Source organism: Anolis sagrei, chromosome 3 (assembly GCF_037176765.1).
Source record: "Anolis sagrei isolate rAnoSag1 chromosome 3, rAnoSag1.mat, whole genome shotgun sequence".
Taxonomy (NCBI): Eukaryota; Metazoa; Chordata; class Lepidosauria; order Squamata; family Dactyloidae; genus Anolis; species Anolis sagrei.
The window spans coordinates 32259617-32283335 of record NC_090023.1 but is presented as its reverse complement, the minus strand read 5'-3'; the positions used below and the strand labels follow the sequence as shown (position 1 = coordinate 32283335).

The window sequence follows — 23719 nt, the reverse complement described above, 5'->3', positions numbered from 1 at the left end:
CCAAATGCTGTTCTGTTCTAAAATCTGCCCACCAGTGGGCAGCCTTTGTATGCTACTGATCATGGAGAAAATTGGTTAATGGAGTCAGGGAATAGGTACTAAAACAAAATCCCAGCACTCTTCCTGCCCCTTTTCCATTAGCACTACACTTTGTTGGCATCAGTGATTGGTAACATCTCTGTAGAAGTGCAGATGACAATGAAACGTTTTTTCGTTGAATGTCTAGTTTCTGAATAATTGCTCTTCTTGACTAAATGATGATACATTTACACACTAGAGCAAATTAATAGTGCTTCAGAGCCCTTTTAACAATCCTGAGTGAAGGTGACAAGTTCTCTTAATGAGATAATTTATGTAAAGAACAACCACTCCTGCTTCAAATCACTTAGTGCTTGGGAAGAGAACAATCTCTGCATTTCTATTGTTTCAGTTTGTGAAATAGACAAACACTTGATAGGTAGAAGCAGTATGTTTTAAAATATGTTGGCTAGTAAAAAGTATAAAAAATGTTGGTGAAAAAAATGTTAGTAGAAATTTTGTAGTAATGTTGATGTTTTGATAAGATGTTTTTCTGATAATGATGAATTGTAGATTATTTTGCACTATGTTTTGTAATTTGCACTTGTTTTTTCATGTGCTACACCGCAATGAGTCGCCCTTGGGCTGAGAATTGCGGTATATAAGCGCAGTAAATAAATAAATAAATAAATAAATTGGTGCCCTATTTGTAATAACTGCAGTACTGAAATCCTTTCTCAATTTATCTTGTTGATCAAGATAAATAAAGATATATTTCACTGGGATAGAAGTTCATTTACTTAAAAAAATACAGACAGCCCCTAGGTTACAAACAAGATAGCTTCTTTAGGCTTGTTCTTAAGTTGAATGTGTATGTAAGTTGGAACAGGTACATTTTTAAACTGTAACTCCAACCAAATATAGGGGAGGTGTGAACACTCCTGTGGCATTTGTTTTGCTTTCTGTGTCACTGTTCAGAAGATTCATCTTACTTGTGTCCCTGTGATCATTCAAAAAATTGGCTTGTTGTGGAAACAAGGGTTGATGAGAAAGCTTTAGTGAAGACACCTTTTCCCCATGATAACTCTTTAAGGAGTGAATTTCCCTTTTTAGGGGTAGATTTCCCCTCATTTTCTGTTTTCTCACCCCCGTTCTTAACTGTGAGTCATTTGTGAGTCAGATGTTTGTAACTCAGGGACTGCCTGTATGCTGTTTGATGAACTGATATTGAACCAAAGCGTTAGTGAGCAATTTCTGGCTTTTGCATCAGTCAACATAGTTACTGTAAGAGGGTGTTGAGAGGTGCAATCTAATATCTACACAACTGCAATTTTCCTGTACTGAATTTGAGAAACCATTTTCAGATATGGTAACTGTCATGGCACATATCATAGCTATTAACATGATATGTAAATGTAATTAGGAACCATGTGTATTATTATTATTATTGCTGCCCCACTTTATCTCCCCAAAAGGGACTCAAAGCGGCTTGACATAAAAGCATTAGTATACAATTTATATAAATAAAAACATAATGTTCGTTTGTGGGATTAACAGAACTCAAAAATCATTGGACGAAATGACATCACATTTGGACACAATACACGTATCAGGCCAACAAGTGACCATCACTCATAAAACCATTGAAAAACACAGCAGAAGAGACTTAAAAAGCCAAAAAACAAAAAATACATTACAACACATGCACAAAACCACACACACATATGTACGCAAGCACACCAATACACAAATATGTGCAGAAATATATCCACAGTAATGCGTTGCAGGGGATGGCTAGTTTAAAATATGCAAATATACAAATAGTGAAATAGAATTAAACACAAACAGCACTAAAAATCACAGTTAAAATCCATTAAAATATATGGTTCTAGAGCAACCGCTGAGAAGGCAACCACCTTATATACAGTAGCTGTACACTATTCACTTTGTTGTTAATGTTAACCATATTTAGATCACATTCTGTTGATTAGATTCTCTTTTCTTCCTATATTTTGAGGTATTAGGATCTTGATAACACCAGAAATATATGGAATATCCTTTACTAGCAAGACTTTATTTTCAAGATTTATGTTGCAGAAAGTTATTTTGCCTTGGTTTTTTTAAAAGTCGTATCTCAACAGAAATTAATGGCAACAAAAAAGTGGGAGAAAATGTCTTCCAAGCGACTCAAACTATTTCATTGCAATAATACATTTGAGAGTGAAACGATCGATGACCAACTTTTAAACAGATTACAATTGAATACTGTTGCAGCCTTCCTTGAGTGTAATGAAGGAAATAGGATTAAGTTCCCTTGCTCGCATTACAGCACTGGAGGAAAATATCTCTTGGCATTTTGCTGTTGGAAAGGAAACAATTACCCTATTCATTATTTGTGTTTTGTAATCATATGTTTTTGTGTTGCATTCTTTTTTGTAGGTGAGGAAGTAAAAAATCCGCAGAAAGCCATTCCAATAGGGATTGTGGCATCACTTCTGATCTGCTTTGTTGCATACTTTGGCGTATCGGCTGCTCTTACTCTTATGATGCCTTACTACCTGCTGGACAAAAATAGCCCATTGCCAGTTGCTTTTAAGCATGTGGGGTGGGAAGGTGCAAACTATGCAGTGGCTGTTGGCTCTCTTTGCGCCCTTTCTACAAGGTAAGGTACTCTGGCTTCCTTTGTACTTTCTCAGTAAAGGTTTGCATTGCACTTTTCATGTTTTAAAATATGGATACCAGAAGGCCTAATGATATTTGATTGTGTTTGCTCTCAGAATTAATATATGGGAATGGGAAGAGAGAAGAGTGGGTGATTTTTTAAAAAATCCCTTCCATTTTAGGGGGAAATATGTAGTTCACTGATAGAGCATGTTCCTTGCATGTGAAAGATACCAGGTTCAACACCTGCTATCTCCAGTAGAGCTGGAGAAAGAACACCTATCTAAAATCCTGGGTTAATTGTTACCTATGAGTACACAGCACAGCCAAGTCCTCCAGTCATCATGGGCTCTGTGATTGGTGTTCGATTTATCTAGAGAGCACTGGGATGGGAAGAACTGCTGAATAGAAGACCTGTGGTCTTCTGAACTATAGATGGGAACACCTACTGAATAGAAGGCCTGTGGTTTGATTGGTAGAAGGTGTTTTCTCAAGTTGTACAGCAGACAGATGGCAGGTGTCTCAAGCCTGGTTAATTTCCATGTATCAATTTGCACCTTGTGAATACTATTTAAATTCAGAAGCTTTACGTTCCTGTTTTGCCAGCTCTTCTGAGAAGAGGATGTGAAATTTGCACAGGTTTTTTGGAATTCCAGCTTTAATTGTTAGGAAGGAGAAACATCTATTTCTCACAATACCAGAATGGCAAATTTTTGTATTATCTTTCTCCCTTAATTTCTGATTAATGACTTTTGTCTGCTTTCTATAATGATATTGGTTGTGTTTATTTTATAATGAAAATATGTTTTTGGAAATTATATTACCAGTGAAGACATTATTGTTTTTTGTGGGGAAAGGTTTTTAGTTTTGATCTCATTCATGAGTTTTTCTATACAAGATGTGTACTATGCATAGCTTATCCTTTCCTTTCTTTCTAGTCTACTTGGATCCATGTTTCCAATGCCACGAGTTATTTATGCAATGGCGGAAGATGGGCTGCTCTTCAGGTTTTTAGCTCGTGTTAATGAGAGGACAAAGACTCCAATGATAGCAACAATAACTTCAGGTGCTGTTGCAGGTGAGATGTAGTGACTAGCTCCATCTCTTGTACAAAGTGTATGTTAGTAAAACGTTTGGGGAATCTTACATCCTGGTTTGAAAATAATCTGGACACTGTGCCTTTGTATTGTTGAAGAAATTGAAAGAGAGAAATCTCTTTAAGTATTTAACCTGTGCAAGTTACACGATTGGCTTTGTCTAATACAAAACAGATTGGCTTTGTCTAGTACAAAATCTGGCAGAACAGGAAGAGTTCTGGGGGTATCTGGTTTTTATTTTTGCTTTTAAAAAGCAGTCTTTTCTTTTGGTGGAGAAAACATAGATTAAAAATAGGGTTTACTAGAATTGCACAATACTAGAAGTTCTTTTGCCCAGTGCACGGTGGGCCAAGTTTCTATTGGAAGTGACATATTGGTCTTTTGCCCATTCACCAAGTGATGTTGTCATCAAGTATTGGTTGTAACTGCTATGGGTTCCACTGGTACCAGATTGGCTAGCAAAATTGGTATCAATTGCAGTGACTCTCTGGTGAGAGAGAGTGCCAGACTCTGCTCCTCTGTACTGTCCAGACTCTTTCCCTTCTAGAAAAGTGGAAGAAGGTGCAGGGATGTTTCTAAATTTCAGTACTTTTACTGTGCTTACATGCCACACACAGCCCTTGAGCTGCAGGTTCAATGGGATTTTGGCCTGCATAAATAGGAGTATAGTGTCTAGATCCAGGGATGTCATTCTATCCCTCTATTCTGCCTTGGTCAAACTACATGTGGAATACTGTGTCCAAGCAATTTAAGGGAGATGTTGAACAAACTAGAATGTGTCCAGAGGAGGGTGACTAAAATGACCAAGGATCTGGAGAACAAGCCTATGAGAAGCGTCTTAAAGAGCTGGGCATGTTTAGTTGGCAGAAGTGAAGGCTAAGAGAAAACATGATGGTCATGTATAAATATGTGAGGGGAAGCCATAGGAAGGAGAGAGCAAGCTTTTTTTCTGCTGCCCTGGAGACTAGGATGCAGAACAATGGCTTCAAATTACAGAAGAGGAGATTCCATCTGAACATTAAGAAGAACTTCCTAACTGTGAGAGCCGGAGTGTAGTGGAGGCTTTTTCTTTGGAGGCTTTTAAATAGGCTGGATGGCCATCTGTTGGGGGTACTTTGGATGCTATTTTCCTGATTCTTGGCAGGGGGTTGGACTGGATGGCCCATTAAGTCTCTTCAGCTCTATGATTGTATGGTTGATCTCCCTTGGCTTAGGGAGACTGAAATATTCTGTAGTATTTCCTTTTCCTCCCTATCATACTTGGCTCTTTCTTGTTGCCTATTCATATGTTAGCTCTGCTCCTGACTTGAAAGCACAACTGGCCTGGTCCTCCTATAATGTTGACTCATACTCTTCCCATCAAGGTGTGCCCAGCTCATCAATAATAAAATAACTATTTGCTAAATCAGCAATTCCAATAAGCCTAGTGCTGTGATACTCAGAATGTTTGTAGCTATTCTTCAAACAAAAGTTTTACAAATTGAAATATGATTGTATGTGATTGCATTTTATTTTAGAATTAATACAGATTTTCTGTCTTCTAAAAATGGGCAGGTCTAAAACAAAGACACACAGAATTCCTCTCAACTATTTTGTCAGTCTTTATTCTGCCAAAAAGAGAAATTAAAGCAGTTTTTGTCACTGGGGCTGACAGAAGCAGAAATGTGAATGAGGATTCAACTATAACAGTTAAGCAGTGTTCAGTATGATAAAAAAATCTCTTGCCACTTAGCCATGTTTTTCTCTCCCTCCAGCTGTTATGGCTTTTCTCTTGGATCTCAAGGATCTTGTGGATCTGATGTCCATTGGAACACTCCTAGCTTACTCCTTGGTGGCTGCCTGTGTGTTAGTATTGAGGTATGAACAACTATTTTGTGTTACATTGGAGAAGAAAATAGTGTTTGAATATTCTGGTTGTTCTCAACTGCTTCTTCCAGAAATGTGTCCTTTTTGTTAGTATCAAAAACTACTCAGCATTTGGGAATGCTGAGTAGTTTTTGGTCCAGAAAGGCAGGATGATGTTTGATCAGCTTTCCTTTTGGGGCTGACGATGCTCAGAAGGAGCCTTCATTGTGGCTACAAGTTTTGCAATGGCACTCAGTGTTTTCTGTTTCATTTTCTCTTAGGTATCAGCCTGAACAGCCTAACTTGGCATACCAGATGGCTAGTACAAATGATGAAGTAGATAATAACGAATCTGTCAGCACAAGTGAATCTCAGACTGGGTTTCTACCTGAAGAAGAGGAGAAGTATTCCTTAAAAGCTGTTGTCTTCCCTCAAAATACTGATCCTTCCAAACTCTCTGGGTTTATAGTGAATGTTTCTTCCTGCATTATAGGTAAGAGCTGCACCCTGGCCTATTAATTCCATGGGAGTAGTGGCTGTTAAATTGTGGAGTTTTTTTCTGGTACATTGGATTTGTACGGAATGATTCCTTCTTATACCTTTTTGTGTATCAGGACAAGTAAAATTTGTCTTATATTGTAAGTGACATATGGCTGCCTCTGCCTTTTTAAAAATCCCAAGTCTCCTCCCATGAAATTAAGTATTGTAGTTTGTTTAATATTGGGGCCAGTAACTTTTGGTATTTCGTAGTTTTCCATAGGATTTTCTGTTGGACCTATCTTGGTCTAATGGTAATTAACTCATATTTTGACTCTCAGCTAGCTCTATAGCTTTCAATTGCTATATGAAAGCATAGCATTACACTGGTCAATGGACTTGCAATCACTGTGGACGAGACATGAAAGAATAGGCGTACTCCAGAACATTTGTGTTTAGTATTTTGGAGGATGAAAACTGTATGGCATCATAAATTCTGAGTTAAATCTGATATTCGTCATTAAGGGTGTAATTAATTGGTCATGATAATCTCTCCATTTTTCTTCCTTTTGGATCTCCCCTCCCCAATTTCTCCCAGACATATCTTGAGAGAGCCTTCTATGCACACCTGTTTGCCATTTAATTTTTTGGGGATGGGGTATTTCATGTTTATGAGGCGTCATGCATGGAGAAGGCATGCAGTTGTGTCTAGAGAAATCCTTCATCTCTGTGGATTAACTTTAGAATAATATTGGATGTATTAATAACCTATAAGTTAACACAGCAGGTCAACACTGAGGAACAGAGATAGGAATCTGTTTCAATGAAAACAGTTAAACATTTAAAATAATTAATTTATTGTATTGAAATAACACTAATTTTAAATGCTATAAAAACATTTTAAAACATAACAATAAGGATAAATATATATAGCACACACACACCCAAAAGCCCTATCTGCATAACCAGTTAATCTAAAGGTTAGTTGAAATACAGATCTTACCTTCCTTGAGAAGGAAAACAGTGCAGAGTGGGGGCAATCTGGTCTATCGTGGAGCAGCTACCAGGAAGTACTATGACAGTGGTGGACTGAGACAAAGCTCTCACGTTAGGATCTTAAAACTTTGGCAAGTTTATGTGGGGAGTTGTGGTCTTTCAGATCGTCTGGACTTAAGTGATGCAGGACAAAACTATGATTGTACCAACTGCACCAGCATATTTTGTAGTCTGTGTTAATATTGAGTCAATCTTTCTCTCTCTGATTTCTTTCAAATGTATTAAATATAGTTCCATAATCCCCTTTTACCTTCCTGGCTAAGGATGGTTATAGAACAATGTTTCTCAAACTGTGCTCCTCCAAATGTTATGGATTTCAGCTCCCACAATTCCTAACAACTGATAAGCTATCTGAGAATTCTGGGAGCTCAAAACACCTAGAGGAGCAGAGTTTGAGAAACATTGGTGTAGACTTTCATCTCATTTGCAGAGTTTCAGCTTGGGGAAGGCTGTGCCAAGTGAATTAAAATAAAATGAGCAAATGAGGGGGAAAATTAACCAAAAGTATAATTATTTTCAGTACTATAAAAGCAGGGATCCCTTCCTTTCTGTGCTCTCAATACATTGCAATTATCATCCCTAGGGGTTGCATCCTTACATTGGTTTGCGGCTGTTTTATTTTTCCTTATGCTTTACTGCTTGGCTTTTAAAATGATTTTGCTTCCCCTGTATGTCTGCATTTGGGTTATTTATTTGTTGGGAGTGACATGCAATAATCCTTTACATAAAGCAGTAGATTCACCCTCTAGATGAGGTTTTGGGCATCTTAGAAGAAGCATATAGTGCTCAGTGAAATATCTGGAGATAAGACAGTTCTAATTTATAGCACTTGGTCATTGTACATCGCCAAACACTCTTAGCACTCTCAGTCTTTGAGATCATTAGTCCTTTAAACTTTGTAACACATTTGTTTTTGTGCTTCTCCTTCTCTGTTTTAGTAAAACCAGTGTTTTTTGTGTATCTCTTTTTCAGGTTTTCTTATCGTCACCTTCTGCAGCTTGACTGTCCTTGGCAAAGACGCTTTGATAAGTGGCAGAACGTGGGCTATTACCCTCCTTGTTATAGTTTTCCTCCTTTGCTTAATTTGCACAGTGGTTATTTGGAGACAACCTGAAAGCAAAACCAAGCTCTCATTTAAGGCAGGTGGTTTCAAAGAAAGATTTATGATGGAGGAATGGGGAAAATAATCTTAAGCCTTTTTTTTTGGCTCCATGTAGGAAAGCAAGAGATTAATCAGAGTTTAGCCTGCTCTTGCCAGAAGGTCAGGAATTAGTTGGTGGAAAGAGGGTGAAGATGCAGAACAAACTTTCCCACGCAGATTGGCTGAATGCACCTCAATCCTGACCTTCAGCAGTCCTGGATACTCCTTTTTCTTTCCTTTCTTCTGACATACAGTCTGTCTGTACTTTGTAGCAGACAATCAGGGGATATGTGCAGTTGCCATTGTCTTTTGGCACTCATTACAGTCTTTCAGTATGACCAAATCATCCCATTATTCTGCATCTTAAAAAATAAACTATTTGGTTCTTCTTACTATGAAACACCAAAGAACCAACTGCCCCCCTCCCCAAAACCCCCTACAATACCCTTTTCATCCCGAAGAGGGTCCTGATTAATATTATAAAATAAATAATAAAGAAAATAAAAAAGAAAAGAGTAACCTGAGAAGCAAATAGTACTACTACCACTTCATTTTTAAAAGGTACAACACCTTTTCTCTTTCCTTCTTAAATCTTCAAAATTGCCTGCAATATTTATTTATTTATTTATTTATTTACTGTCCTTGTATACCGCCGTTTTCAGCCTAACTGGCGACTCAACGCGGTTTACAACAGAATATACAGTACACAGTATACAATTAAAACCGTAAAAAACATAATACACAATATTTCACATAAATCACAATCCAATACATCTCCTAACTAAAATCGTGGTCCAATTGCATCATCCATATTACCAATCCGTAGTCGACACATTCATTGCACCGAATTAACCAAATGCCTGCTTGAACATCCAAGTTTTTAGTCTTTTTCGGAATACCATCAGCGAGGAGGCTGATCTTACCTCCATGGGAAGGGCGTTCCAGAGCCGAGGGGCCACCACAGAAAAGGCCCTGTCTCTCGTCCCCGCCAGCCGCACCTGTGAAGCAGGCGGGATAGAGAGCAAGGCCTCCCCAGAAGATCTTAGGGTCCTGGTGGGCTGATAGGCCGAGATACGTTCGGATAGGTAGGTTGGGCCAGAACCGTTTAGGGCTTTAAAGGCCAACGGCAGCACTTTGAATTGAGCCCGGTAGCAAATCGGCAGCCAGTGGAGCTGGTGCAGCAAAGGAGTTGTGCGCTCCCTGCGCTCCGCTCCAGTTAGTATCATGGCTGCCGACCGTTGGACTAATTGGAGCTTCCGAGCCGTCTTCAAAGGCAACCCCACGTAGAGAGCGTTGCAGTAGTCTAAACATCATGAAATTGCAAAATGAAATGATCTAGGCTGCAATCCTATGCCCATTTGAACTCCATTGAATCCAGTGGGATTGACCTCTGAGTTGACATGTTGTACGATTATATAAGTATCCTGTAAACAAACACATGTTGCACAGCAGTTCAAAATACAACTAGAACTACAATAGGAATGCCAGATGAAAAATCATAGAATCAGAGTTGGAAGAGACCTCACGGGCCATCCAGTCCAATCCCCTGCCAAGAAGTAGGAAAATCATATTCAAAGCATCCCCGACAGATGGCCATCCAGCCTCTGTTTAAAGTACTCCAAAGAAGGAGCCTCTACCACACTCCAGGGCAGAGAGTTCCACTGCTGAACAGCTCTCTCAGTTAGGAAGTTCTTCCTCATGTTCAGGTGGAATCTTCTTTCCTGTAGTTTGAAGCCATTGTTCCACGTCCTAGTTTCCAGGGTAGCAGAAAACAAGCCTGCTCCCTTCTCCTATGACTTCCCCTCACATATTTTTACATGGCTATCATGTCTCCTCTCAGCAAGTCTAAACGTGTCCAGCTCTTTACGCCATTCCTCATAGGACTTATTCTCCAGACCCTTCATCATTTCAGTCACAAAAGTTAGAAGACACCACAAAAGCCATCCAATCCAACTTTCTGCTATGCAGGAATACACAAATCAAAGCACTCCTGATAGATGGCCACCCATCCACGAATGAGTCTATGCTACATAGCCTCTGGTTTTGTAATGTGCGGCAAAGAGATGGGGAACCTGTGTGGCCCCAAGGTGTTGTTGCTCTCATTAGATTAAATGGCCATTGTTACAGATACTGGGCAAAAACTCTCGACCTGGCTTTTCGAGCAGGCCTTCCCACATACGGCATAGTTATATGACATTATGTGCCACTGATGACGCAACTGGACAATGATTTGATATGGAGACGCTTTGATAATGTTTTTAATGATTTGTATGGTTTTTATATTTTTATATTGTTAGTGTTTTAATAGGATTTTATTATTGTTTTAATTGTTGTAACTGTTTTGGCATCGGATTGTTGCCTATTGTTAACTGCTCCGAGTTGCCCCTAGGCTGAGAGGGATGGTATGCAAATGTAGTAAATAAATAAATAAATAAATACTTCAGCCATGGGATTTTTTGTATAAAGGTCTTGCTGATCTTTCATGATATTTTAAACGAAAGTAGGCATGGTATTGCAGCAACATAGTCTTGAGTATGTCATGCTACAGATTTTGTGATAGAGACTCCCATCTTTGCTAAACATGGAATGTAGAAGGCTTCAAAAGGTTAAGAATATTTGGCCCTTAGTTGCAGACTAAGGCTGTTGGGAGTTATGGCTCAGCAACTTCTGGAGTACCATCCTTGTCTTCAGGGGTCTATAGGAGTAAGATGTACCAACGATAGAACAATATTAATCCTAGTATGTGCTAAATTGATGGCAGTGTTTCTAGAAACAAAGGTAGAATCATATGATGCGCGAAGATTGCTAATAATATGTTTTTACTGTCGCAGAACATGACTATGTACACAGACTATGTATTCACATCTCTCTTCCTTTGCTTTTTCAGGTCCCATTTCTTCCTGTCCTTCCGATACTGAGCATCTTTGTGAATGTGTATCTTATGATGCAACTGGACGGTGGCACCTGGATACGTTTTGCCATCTGGATGTTATTAGGTGAGTTTGCAACTTGTATTTTCACCTTGTCAGACAATGTTTGGGAGAAACAAGCCAGCTGCGTAGAGCCCCTGCCTGTTTTCCTATCTGGCTCTCTTCCCAAATTAGAGATCAAAAATGAAAAATTGCCCCATTTCCAGGTACAAAAAATCTGATTTATTAAACTAAAACTTTGCTTATGCATATGTTTAATTATATGTGATTTTACTTATTTTTTAAAATCTTGTAAGCTTCCTTGAGTACTAATTTCGGAGAAAATATATGGGGTACAGATAAAGTGATAAGATGTATTCTTAGTGAGGTATGGATTAACTCCAGAATCCTTATAGAAAGGTTAAGACATATTTACACATGGATTTACTGTAGTTCCCAAATTTTGAAATCTTCAAATCATCTTGAAAACGAACCACAGCTGTAACAGCAACCATTATTTGCAATTGTAGCTAATCTCAATTTCTTCCATGTAGAACAATTGCTGTAAAAACATGATTTCTGGTTACCACAAAAATTGGCATGGACAGTTATTCCTAAACCTACCAAAGAGATTTGTCTTTCATATACAACAAGGTAGTGCAATGTTTTAGAGCACCCTCCTTTTAAGATCAGCATCTTTCAAACCAAAAACAAAGTGGCAGCTCATCAAGCTGGTAGGAAACACTGTATGCCCTTGTCTTAATAATCATAATAAAACTTTATGTATATTCAGCCCTGTCTCCCTGAGGTGATTCAGGGCAGATTCACAACAAAAGATTGTGAAGATTCACAGCAAACATTCCATGCCAGATCCAATTCATTAATAAAAAACATAAAACAAACAATTATGTCCCCCCCCCCCAAAAAAATCTATCATAGCAGACATTAGACATAAATTATATAAACAACAATAACATTCTTTTAAGATAATTATTAAAATATTATTCAGCCAGCGAGGTCAAAGGTACCAACTGAGTCTGAGTATGGTCACATTGGGAAAAATGCAGTAGCATTCTGTGCCAGTTTAAGCTTTTTATCATCTTGAAGGACAACTTTGTATAGCTAACTTCCCAGCAATTAAATGTGGAAGTTATAGAAATGTGAGTCAGCAAATGAAGGCTTGATCAGATCAGAAAAGCAAAAATGTTCCATATGTCGAAAAGCACCTGAAATGACAAACCTGACATTCTTGAGCAGCGTTAGTGGAAACAGGAGCCATTCCTAGAAGCTCTTTCTTTCACAGGTAAACAAATCCTCTCTGCACAATGGATGTTGTTTGGAACATTTCAGTTACGGCATTAGTCTACCATTGTTTTGTATTCTTTCCATGGTTCATAGGGCTGTGGACCGTCAGTTGACCTTGTTCTGACTAATATTACACTTCTTTCTCCATTCCTCCAGGTATGGTAATTTATTTTTGTTATGGCATATGGCATAGTGTGGAAGCATCTTACTCAGCACCAACAGATGCAGAACGAAGTACAGAGAACAACATGGACAATTGTAAATGATTGATTGCCTTATTACGCTGAAAGACAGTTGAGTTTCACTACAGAGAAGGGGCGCTTTTTTGTCTGAGACCCTGAACTAATTTTATTTTTGTGGAACATCTGGTGGCGCTCCCATGTCCCCCCACTGCCCTTAGCAGCTTGCGTTTACCTCGGTGGGACAGCTCCAAAAGATCACAAGGAAACAGCCAATCCTCTGACATACGCCTAACAAATACTGTTACCTGATGCCGGCAGCTCTCTTCTTTCCACCGCACCATCCTTTATCATATATGTGTGTGTTGGGAAAAACTGTTTCTCTGTATGCCAGATCACCTCCAGTGCTGCTATGAGACCAAGTCTTTTGGAGAACCTGCAAAATAACTTCCTGGGTACTGTACTTGGAATTTAAAGGGAGCAAACTCTGCATCGTCTGTCTGCAAAGTCACCCACCTGGCACCACCAAAAGTCAAGATGTCCTTGCTCAAAAAGGAAGTAGAAATATCCCAGGGTTGATCTAATTTTAATGGAAGGTTGGGTGGTGTTATTTAATCATTGTACTTGATGTATTTTTTGTGCAGGTAACCCCTGTGCTTTGAAATGCAATGTTGCAGTTAGCTTCATTAGTGGCTCTCAGGCTGAGTTTTTGCTCTTGAAACACAAATGGTTGTTTAGATCAGTAACGTATCCTACAGCTTATGAAAAAAGCTTCCAGCGAGTAGTATAATGCTTTGTGGAAAATATGGTTATTTGCTCATCTATTGGGCAAATAGATGAGTTATTTGCTCATCTATATGCCAAACTTGTAAACTGAAAAGCAGTTATGGGTTTAGGTTGCTGCTGCCATGCCATATGAATTAATACCACCTTTTGAGGACTGAAGCTCCTTGGAAGTGAGTCAGAGCAACTGTATACAATCATTCAGTCAATCCATTTGTAGAGATGGATTTAGATCTAGGTCTGTTAGGTCCAATGACAATGCCAACTAATATAAGGTTCTGCTGATTTGGCTTTCCTGCAACAAGAGTAGTACCAGCTTGAGTTAGAATCCTGCTAGAGGATTTGGAATGAGTGTATATATTTTGTGAAGTAAATCTATTGTGAAATATTAGAAGTCAAAGAAGTGAACATCTGCAGCCAAGCATGAGAGTGTGTGCTAACGTATCATGCACCTCGAAGAGCTTCTTGGTTATAACATTTTTATAGCAGTTCTGTGCTGTCAGTAAAGTGCTGTTCCCATTTAGTAAATGCTTGAGAGTCAAGCTTAGCTGTGCTGAACTCCAAATAGGATTTTGTGCTGTTTTCAGACACTTCTGGTACATGTGTGTACTCTCATTGAAGTGCCGTGATATAATAAGCAGCAGAAGCTGCTAAGATAGCTGCTTGTAATTTTAAAGCCATTGTTAACTGTCTATGCATAGATAGAACCACCTCTATAAAAATGTGGGTTTCTGCGGGAAGAATACCCCATGAGTTTAAACAGATACGTACTGTAAAAAAATGTAAATATTATAGTTTATTATTAATATTTGCTTGCATTTTCAGTCTCCCTGGAGACCCGAATATATTATTTTATTATTAATATTATTAATATTATTTTGTATTTATATGTAGCTGCTTCATAATTGCATTTGAGGCAGATTTTTTTTGAGGGGGAGACATTTAGGGGAATGAGATTATTATTTTATTTTTGGTAAAGATTTTATAATTGGTGTGAGAAAATTCAGTAGAGATAATTGTTCTCTAAAAGCACCCCCAGTTTCTGTTGGGGTAAGGGCCAAGAATTTCATTCCATGAGCATGTGTTTTGGATGGAGAAGGTCTCATCATCCCTCAGGTAGGGCTAAAAAAATATATAACCCTCTGAAACATTGGAGAGCTGCAGCCTGTCTATGTTAACATTTTTGAGCTTGGTGATCCATCAGTCTGACCTCAGTAAAAGAGAGTTCGCCATATGTATCTGGTATTATTAAAGCACAGCTGTTATTGTAACAATCATGTGAGGCCACAACTGCAGGGAGTGTGAGTGTGATCCATAAAAGAGCATAGATAAGAATGGGATGAACCAAGAAGCAAAGGAAGAACTTCTTTTGAGCCTAGCTGCCCTTTTCTGTGAGGAAACCATTGTGGACAAATTGGGGTGTCTTATGATCAAAGGTTAGAGTGTGTAAAATAGTTTTATTTGACCTGAATAATCTGTTTTAGCAGTGCGCTAAGACAGGATTAGAAATCGTTGCCCCTGCTTCCACATATTTTTACTCTTCAACTCCCAGAAGCCTTAGTCAGCACGGCCAGTGGTTAAAGGGTCATCAGATTTGTTCAAAAAACAGTTGGAACAAGGTTCCTCAACAGTATCTTAAGCTTCGATGATAGATTCATCCATTTTTCTTTTTGTCATTCTGTGGGAACCTTTTTCACAGATTTTATTCTTTTCTCAACAGATTAGGATGGTCATAATCCTATCCTGTGAGAGCTAGCATTATGTAGTCTTTTGAGCTCTGGAATACAGTGTTCCCTCACTTATCGCGGGTGTTACGTTCCAGGACCACCCGCGAAAAGTGAAAATCTGCGAAGTAGGGACGCTATATTTATTTTAATATTTATACATTATTTTAGTAGTTATATATCATTTTAAGTCTTTATAAACCCTCCCCACACACTTATACACTACATAATCCATTTCCTTTACCTAATTAACAAAATCCTTCAGTAACTTTAGTTGAGCAGCAACTTTTAGAAAGCGCTTCACTTCCATTGGACATATATAAGAAGCATTCACATGCACAGTCTAGCCCTCATGCTTCCTTACCCGCCTCTGCTAAGCTAAGAGTCCACCCAGTAAACACCTCTGGAGCTCCTTCCGTGGCCACGGTAGTACCATAGGCCGCACTTCGTGACCAGCAGGCCTTCCTCACCATGCCTCAGGCCTGGCCCGCACACCAGCCTCCTTTTCTGAGGCCCATTCGCCTTAGAAAGGAAAAACTGCAAAACAGCGAGTCCACGAAAAGTGAACCGTGAAATAGCGAGGGATTGGAGACAGGATTTAAATCCCTGCCCAGCCATAGAAACCCGGTGGTGACCTTAAGCAAGCCAGACTATCTCAGCTTTAGAGGAAGGTAAAGGCAACATCTCTGCCAAGAAAACCTGTTAAATGGTTTGCCATAAATTGGAAGGAACCTGAAGGCACACAAGAACAAATCCCTGTTGCTTGGGCCCCACTTGCTGTGAGGGCAGTTTCCTGTAGGAAAAAATATCCTTACACAGAAGTCACATTGGTTCTTTTAAAAACCCTTCTTTGTGCCAAGCTCCGTGTTACCAGTGACTTTAAAACCACTTAGACTGATTTATGAAATTATTCTCTAGTGTGAGCTGCCATTCAGACTGCTTTGAAACTGCTGCTTGTACAAAATCTTTCCTTAACTAGGAGCAGATTTATGAAGGTGTTGCCACTGCCCTTTCCCCTTTAACTTTTAAATCAAACTTTTGTTTTAGGTGTAAGGGAATACAACATCTTGGCCTACTTTATTGTTACAAATATATTCTCCTTTTTAAGTAAATTAGGGCCTGTTCCATACTCCACATGAGCAAATATGGAAATTGGGTTGTGACAGCATATGAAACCTCAACTCTGTAGTTCTGTTAGGAAAAAAAGAACTGCTGGAATCCAGACATCAGTAACATGTTAACTTCTAGCAAGCATTTTAGCACAAACTGTAATTGCAGTGCAAACCTAAATGTATCTACAGTAGAGGCCCCCATTATCCAACCTTCGCTCATCTGACATTTGTATTTGACACAGTCTGCCTCCTGCCCTGACCCACAGCTGTTTCTCTAGGCAGCAACATGCACTGGGCCTCTCCTCGCACCAGGCGCCCGCTGGTAGGGGCAAGATACACCTGGCACAGCATCTGACCTACACCGTCTGCGCATTGCCCCTCCCTGCAAGCGCCCGGTGAGCGGAGAAGCCCACTGCATGTTGCTGCCTAGAGAAACAGCTGTTTCACTAAGCCAGAGGTCCGCAAAATTTTTAAGCAGAGGGCCAGGTCACAGTCCCTCAAATTTCAAAAACAAAAACATGAATGAAATCCTATGCACACTGCACATACCTTTTTGTAGTGCAAAAAACACTTAAAAACAATGCAATAATTAAAAAGAACAATTTTAACAAATATAAACTTATTAGTATTTCAATGGGAAGTGTGGGCCTGCTTTTGGCTGATGAGATAGAATTGTTGTTGTTGTTGTTGTGTGCTTTCAAGTCGTTTCAGACTTAGGTTGACCCTGAGCAAGGGCCAGGTAAATGACCTTGGAGGGGCATATCTGGCCCCTGGGCCTCAGTTTGGGGACCCCTGCTCTAAGCAGTAGCACACAGCAGGGTTCACTGTGCGCCAGACACAGATTTTCCCGTCGGGCACAGCATCCAGCCTGCACCAGCTACATCTCGCCCCTCCCAGAAAGCATCCAGCATGCAGAGAAGCCCACTGTGCATTGCTGCCTAGAGAAACAGCTTTCCTTAATCCCTCCTTATCATACAATATTTTCACTTATCCAACGTTCTGCTGGCCCCGTTTATGTTGGATAAGCAAGACTCTACCGTACTTGGCAGTAAATCCCATGAAATGCACTAAAAAGCTTGTGTGTGCATGTACTTTCAAATTGTCTTATCAACTTACAGCAACCCCATAAACCCCACAGGGTTTTTTTTTTCCTGGTAACCTTAGGGAAGGCTGAGCGAAGGAAGATCGATGCTTTTGAGCTGTGGTGTTGGAGGAAAGTGCTGAGAGTGCCTTGGACTGCGAGAAGATCCAACCAGTCCATCCTCCAGGAAATAAAGCCAGACTGCTCACTGGAGGGAAAGATACTAGAGACAAAGTTGAAGTACTTTGGCCACATCATGAGGAGACAGCAAAGCCTAGAGAAGACAATTATGTTGGGGAAAGTGGAAGGCAAAAGGAAGAGGGGGCGACCAAGGGCAAGATGGATGGATGGCATCCTTGAAGTGACTGGACTGACCTTGAGGGAGCTGGGGGTGGTAACGGCCGACAGGGAGCTCTGGCGTGGGCTGGTCCATGAGGTCACGAAGAGTCGGAGACGACTGAATGAATGAACAACAACAAAAAGGAATACTCTGAGGCAGTTTTGCGCATACCTTCCTCTGAAATATAGCCTATAATACCAGATATGTATTGCCTATCTCCTGACCAAATGCTCATCAAGGCTTACTCTGCTTAGCTCAGGATCTGATGCTTTCGGGGTATTTTTGCTAGCAATTAGGCTTACTACCCTGTGTATTTGGGAATTCACCTTAATGTGGCAATAGGTGTGTCATTGAAGATGTTTTATTTTAAAATTAATTTTTAGAAGACAATTTTGGAAGACAAAATAGTTATTCCTTACTCTTCACTCCAGTTACTAAATTCTTTATAGCTCTGTACTCACTTACTTGGTAATGCTTTATTAACTTTTGGGCAATACAGCGGAAGTGAATGCTAATAATCTTAGTAACTCTGGAGTATAAACATTAAACTAATATCAGAATTTATCTTCATTCCAACCAGGAAGGCTTTTTATCTCTTTGCAGTTCCATAATCCAAAGCATACACAGGTTTTACAATATATATACACACACAGTCTCTCCTTGTTTTGCTTACAGTATTCTCTTTCACTGTATCTTCATTTATAAAGCAGTATTTGATCCACTGGTTCCCAGAATCAAATCAAATTCTTTCACACACCAGAACTTCTATCATCAGGAAGCCCACATGCTGTGATTATTTGCTTAATTTATATTCCTCTTAACCAATCACCTGCTGTGTTACACCTTCCCTACTGCAGCATATTCCTTATTGCTTACAGATCCCATTAGTTATTCTGATTTACTCAGAACTTAGGTTCTGCTTAGTTACTCCTGTCTTTACAATTAACCATGAAACTGCCAGATACTTTACCAAACTCTTAACAGTACTGTGAAATGCAGAAAGTGGAGTGCGAACTTCTTCCAGCAATTAAATCTTGCAACTGTAAACAGGTATAGACCAGGTGGCCTATGTACCCTCAATGCTGAAACATAAATGTAAAAATTATAAAAAGTTTATGTTTATGGGTGAAAATCTGCACAAATGCTGCTGTATGTTTGCTATTGTAAAGAATAGGAGGTCAATTATTGAAGCTTTTCTCTGTAAATAGATGGATAAGTATTATAAGTTTTTAAAAAAGGATGGTTTTGTATTGCTGCTAGGACACTTTGCTGTATGTAATGCTGTATTCTGATGTGTTGCCTGCTTTGGAATGTGTACTACAGAGGAAAAAAAAGCCTGAATAAGGTGCATCTACACCAGGCCTGGGCAAACTTCAGCCCTCCGGGTGTTTTGGACTACAACTCCCACAATTCCTAACAGTACTGGCTGTTAGGAATTGTGGGAGTTGTAGTCCAAAACACCAGGAGGGCCAAAATTTGCCCAGGCCTGATCTACACTGTAGAATTGATTTAGTTGACACCATTTTAAATGCCCTAGCTCAATGGTATGTGATCATGGAAGTTGTAGTTTTACAAGGCTTTCTCTGTTAAAGAGTGCTGGTTCCTCATCAAAATACAACTCCCAGGACTTCATAGCCACAGTGTAGATGCACCCTAAGTCTCCATAGTAGAAGGATCTATGGCAGTGGTTCTCAACCTGTGGGTCCCCAGGTGTTTTGGCCTACAACTCCCAGAAATCCCAGCCCGTTTACCGGCTATTAGGATTGCTGGGTTTTGAAGGCCAAAACATCTGGGGACCCACAGGTTGAGAACCACTAATCTATGGGTTCCTTTGTAAGCCATCTGTTCAGGAGCTATTTTTTTCATTTCTACTAGGTTGTGAGGTTGGTTCATTTGGTTTTGTAAACTTACTGAAATGCATCATGAATGAATATGTATATATGAATGTGTATATATGTGAACCATAAGTGCAAGTTATCCACACATGTGACTAGTGGTTCCTTAAGCAACAAGATGAGATGCGCTGTTCATAGTACAGGGTCACAGTACAATTTTACTTTGATTACCACCCCACACCCCAAGACCGAGAATTTTACCAGTTAACCTTAATGCAACAGCGGCCAGACTCCAAAATGAATTCTGCTCATAGCAAAGTGCATGTTTGTTTGCTTTTTTGAGTGCTACAAGCCACAGAATTGTACGTATGTTTGCTTCTGTTGAAACTAGATGGCATGAACGTGCGTATTGTTTTTACACACTTGAAGTTGTAAGATACAATCTATTCAATGAAATATGTAAAGACTTTATTTTTTTCTTCAGTCGAGGTAGGGTTGCAACATAGATTTTTGTGCAAAAGTTATATGTTTAATATGCAGATATGGATAAAAGTTACTTTTTCCGCCATTTATGCTCAGTTGACCAAAAATTCCACTTTTTACATGGATGAAAGTAATATATTTAGGAGCAATTAATTAACTATTACCTTCTTAGCTAGTCAATGGGAAGCACATGCAATATTGTTTTTCATTATCTCTTCCTTTTCCTATTACTTTCTTTATCATTCAGGCATTGCTTGAAATGTTATCCAAAAATGTTGGAACCAAAATAATTCCAACCAAAAAACCCCATGCTGAGGTTGTAGTCCTTTTTCATGCTTAGCTGTAAACTGAGAGATGAATTTGTAATGCCAAGGAAATTCTTATGGCATGCATTCTCCAAAGTACCTTAGTTGGAATGGACTCATATTCTCTAACATAAGGGTAAGGCAGCCTGGTAACCTCTAGCTATTTAGGATTGCAATTGCCATAGATCCCAGCCATTCAACATGTTGGGAAATGTGATAGTGTCAGTCCTATGTTGTGATTTGTAGCTGCTCAGAAAATCACCAGGTAGCTTCCCTTTATTTTTTAACTTAACAGATGCTTTATTTTCTGAAAAGTGGATGTACTTTCAGTACCATTGGATGACTGAGTATATGTTTACAGGGAAATTCTGTGCAATTTTAATTCCCTCTCTTTATCCAAATGTATATTTAATGCTAAGTGCTAAAAAAGAAAATACTTATTCAGTATATTCCTGGATGTACAGTACTGATCACATCTACATTGGAGAACCCTTGGCTGCCAAGATAATTTGTGAAATTAAGGTTGTGATTAGGATGTGGTTGGGGAAGCCAAAGCTTATCAGAGAGTAATCATTGATGTATACTAGATTCCCTCCATTAAAAAAGGTTTTTGAGTAGGCCCACCTCCTATTGATTGAGCAATTAATATTAATTCAAAGTCATTCTAGTCATTCATTTTCATAGAATTGTATTTCAATTCTGAAAATTTCAGGATGTGTTGCTGTACTGGAGAAAGACTGGATGCACCATGAAAGCCCCAGTCTGAAAATGTATTCATGTAGCTTTGTTAAACAATAAGGCCCACTAGCTCAATGGGAGGTGGGTGCAGAGCTACCTTCCCCCCCTAGCTTCCTTGTACAGCCACATGGTATTGCTTTTGATATAACATAGTGATATGCACCTAGCTCTAAAAGGTGGTTACAGAGAACCTACCTGTTCAATAGGGTTTTGTATGCACTGGGTTTCTCCTCCCGTGCAAGATAGGGAACGTAAGTATGCATCCATATTGTTACACTATCTGGATACATCAGGAATTCATGTTCCATAATTAGATACTGATATTCCTTAAGTCTAATTTCATTTAAATTGACTCAAGTCTACCATGTCTCACACAGCTCTTGGATTTCATTACACAGGGTATTGACAGGGTAACAAATTGAACAATTCCTCCTGTGGCTATAATGAAAGAAATTCCCAAACTCTGCTATGGATCTCTGTAATATTAAACCTATTGTAATATTAAATCGGAAATACAGGTCCTACCTTTAGTTATGAATTTCTTTGAAATTTCTTTGGGTTGGATGCTTATAGAGTTAAGTGGCTATTTTACAGGGGTTTCTTGAGAGGAAGGAAATTTTGTCATGTTCTCTTGCATTATCTGCACTGTAACTATAGTAATAAGGCAAGTAATTGACTTCTTGTTGATTAATTGTGCTTTAAGCATTTGAGACGCAAGTCTTAAATTTCCTTTCTAAAGCCTAAGCCCTGTTGAAGACACTGGACTTTGTGTGAATATGCATATGTTTTGCCCTTCAAATTGAAATAAATTAACACACTTCAAAAATGTTGGAAATGTGCAAAATCTTGCTCTCATGTTACAAGATAATACTATTTGTATTATTTCCCCCCTAATCTCTGATTGGATAACTGACCAGTTAAAATGGTCTGGAAAATTAATATGTAACTGCTTTGCCTTTAGATGCGCAAGTTCCTATCAGTTAAAAGAAGACAGTCCCTATCCCACATGCAATGATTAATCATTTAGAGCTTTAATGTGGCTGTAACTGTAATGGCATTTTCTTGGCAAGGCTGGAAAATTGTAGTTTTGTTCTTTAAGCAATTTGTGAATTTCCTGGAATAACTTCAGGACTTGATTCCATCTCCCTTTTACTCACTTTCGATGCTGGTTTGACTTGGTTTTGCATCCTTTGAGGCACCATTGTTGGTGGACTGCCTTTGGTTTAGTGTTCTTTGTGCATGTCATGTAAGCATGGATTGTTCCTTTTCCCCTTTCCAGTTCGAATTTTGCATTTCCTTGGTAGTTTGCCTAAATATCTTTTTGTTGCTGAATTTAACTAGTGCATCTCAAAGCAGCTTGCATTGCAGAAATGATCATATGTCCACTTGTCACAGTCCCCTTGTTATGGCAGTATTTGGAATGTACTCATAAGGCAAGGGACAAATGTTATGGGGTTGATGCTTGTTGCAAATTGAAACTTCCTCAGGGTATACTGTTTCCTTGCCCTTAGCACACGTCCCAAGGCAGGGGAGGAACCCCTCTCTATCAAGGCAACAAAATGTCAAACCATGAAGAATTTTCTTATCCAAATCACAAGTGGCCATACCTGTGCCCTGCCCTCCAAAACAGTTGTAGTGTGTGTGGATCTAATGAGGTGGAGGGTTCACGTCGTTCTGTTGTGCCTTTCAGTATACGTTGGGTCTCAGGAGCACAAACAAGTGTGGCACCATTAGGGTTGTACTGTTCAAGCCTTTTGGAATTCATGAGCTTCCTTCAGGAACACATCTGTTACAAATCAAGAAGCCATGAAAGAATGTGTGCATATTTGTATTGAGTAAAATGTATATACTTTTTTGTTGACTGTTCTATTTTTCTAATTGTTTCCTCAGAATTTCTAACTTGTGATATAGTTACTCAGCTTCTGATGCTGATGTAGTTCCTGTTGCTTTTTTCCTTCTCCCATTTCAGTGGAGTTAATCTCTTTGTTTTCCTTGGAATTTGCCCCGCCCCTTTTAAATAAAAACCTTTGTTCTTGTTTTTTTAAATGTGAAATCTGTCTAGAGCCTCTGCTTAATCGAAAGGTTTCTGCAAATGACACTGTAAATATGTGGTTTTTCCCCCTCAGATGATGTAGTTTTTTTGACTTGAGAAATCAATTTGTAAATATGTGATATTGCATTAAAACTGTTTCTTTTAATGGTTCAAATAAATTATGCTAGTTTCAGTCAGCTTTACTTGATTGGTTTTTTAAAAATGTCTTTCAGTTTGTTCTTGCATATTGGTACTCACAATTGCTCTTCTGTGAAACAATTCACCATCTAGGAAAGTGCTTTTGTTTTTCTGTGTGGGTGTGTTCTTTCATACTGCTAATTTGTCTCCCCGCCCCTTTTCCTTGCACAACTCATCATTGTGGTTCTGCTGCATTCTAATGCAAGAGCTTGTAATTGCAACAGATCTTCAGATGAATTTTCTGCACTTGGAAGTGTCCAGAGAGTAACGTAGGCTGCCAGAATACCTCCCCACACACACAAAAAAGAGGAAGACGCAAATTCGCTTCAGTAGTTTTTTTTTAATGTCAAGAGGTTAAGGGCTACACAAAGAGCCTTGTGATCCAAGGGCTACATTTTAT

The 23719-nt window shown here is 39.1% G+C and overlaps 1 protein-coding gene and 1 long non-coding RNA gene across 2 annotated transcripts in view; both read left to right on the top strand.

Annotated features, from left to right (window-relative positions):
- SLC7A1 (solute carrier family 7 member 1) overlaps positions 1-13511 on the top strand; it is a 45882-nt gene extending 32371 nt beyond the window's left edge. Inside the window, exons 6-12 of the mRNA XM_060770877.2 lie at positions 2458-2680; positions 3618-3757; positions 5531-5633; positions 5903-6114; positions 8127-8293; positions 11183-11291; positions 12666-13511. Of these exons, the coding sequence (XP_060626860.1) occupies positions 2458-2680; positions 3618-3757; positions 5531-5633; positions 5903-6114; positions 8127-8293; positions 11183-11291; positions 12666-12775 (1064 nt within the window). The 3' untranslated portion in view covers positions 12776-13511. The remainder of the gene's footprint in view (positions 1-2457; positions 2681-3617; positions 3758-5530; positions 5634-5902; positions 6115-8126; positions 8294-11182; positions 11292-12665) is intronic.
- Positions 13512-13548: 37 nt separating this feature from the next.
- On the top strand, positions 13549-23314 carry LOC132772112 (uncharacterized). Its single transcript, XR_009631141.2, has 2 exons — positions 13549-16424; positions 17872-23314. It is a non-coding gene; the product is annotated as an uncharacterized lncRNA (long non-coding RNA).
- Positions 23315-23719: the final 405 nt, after the last annotated feature.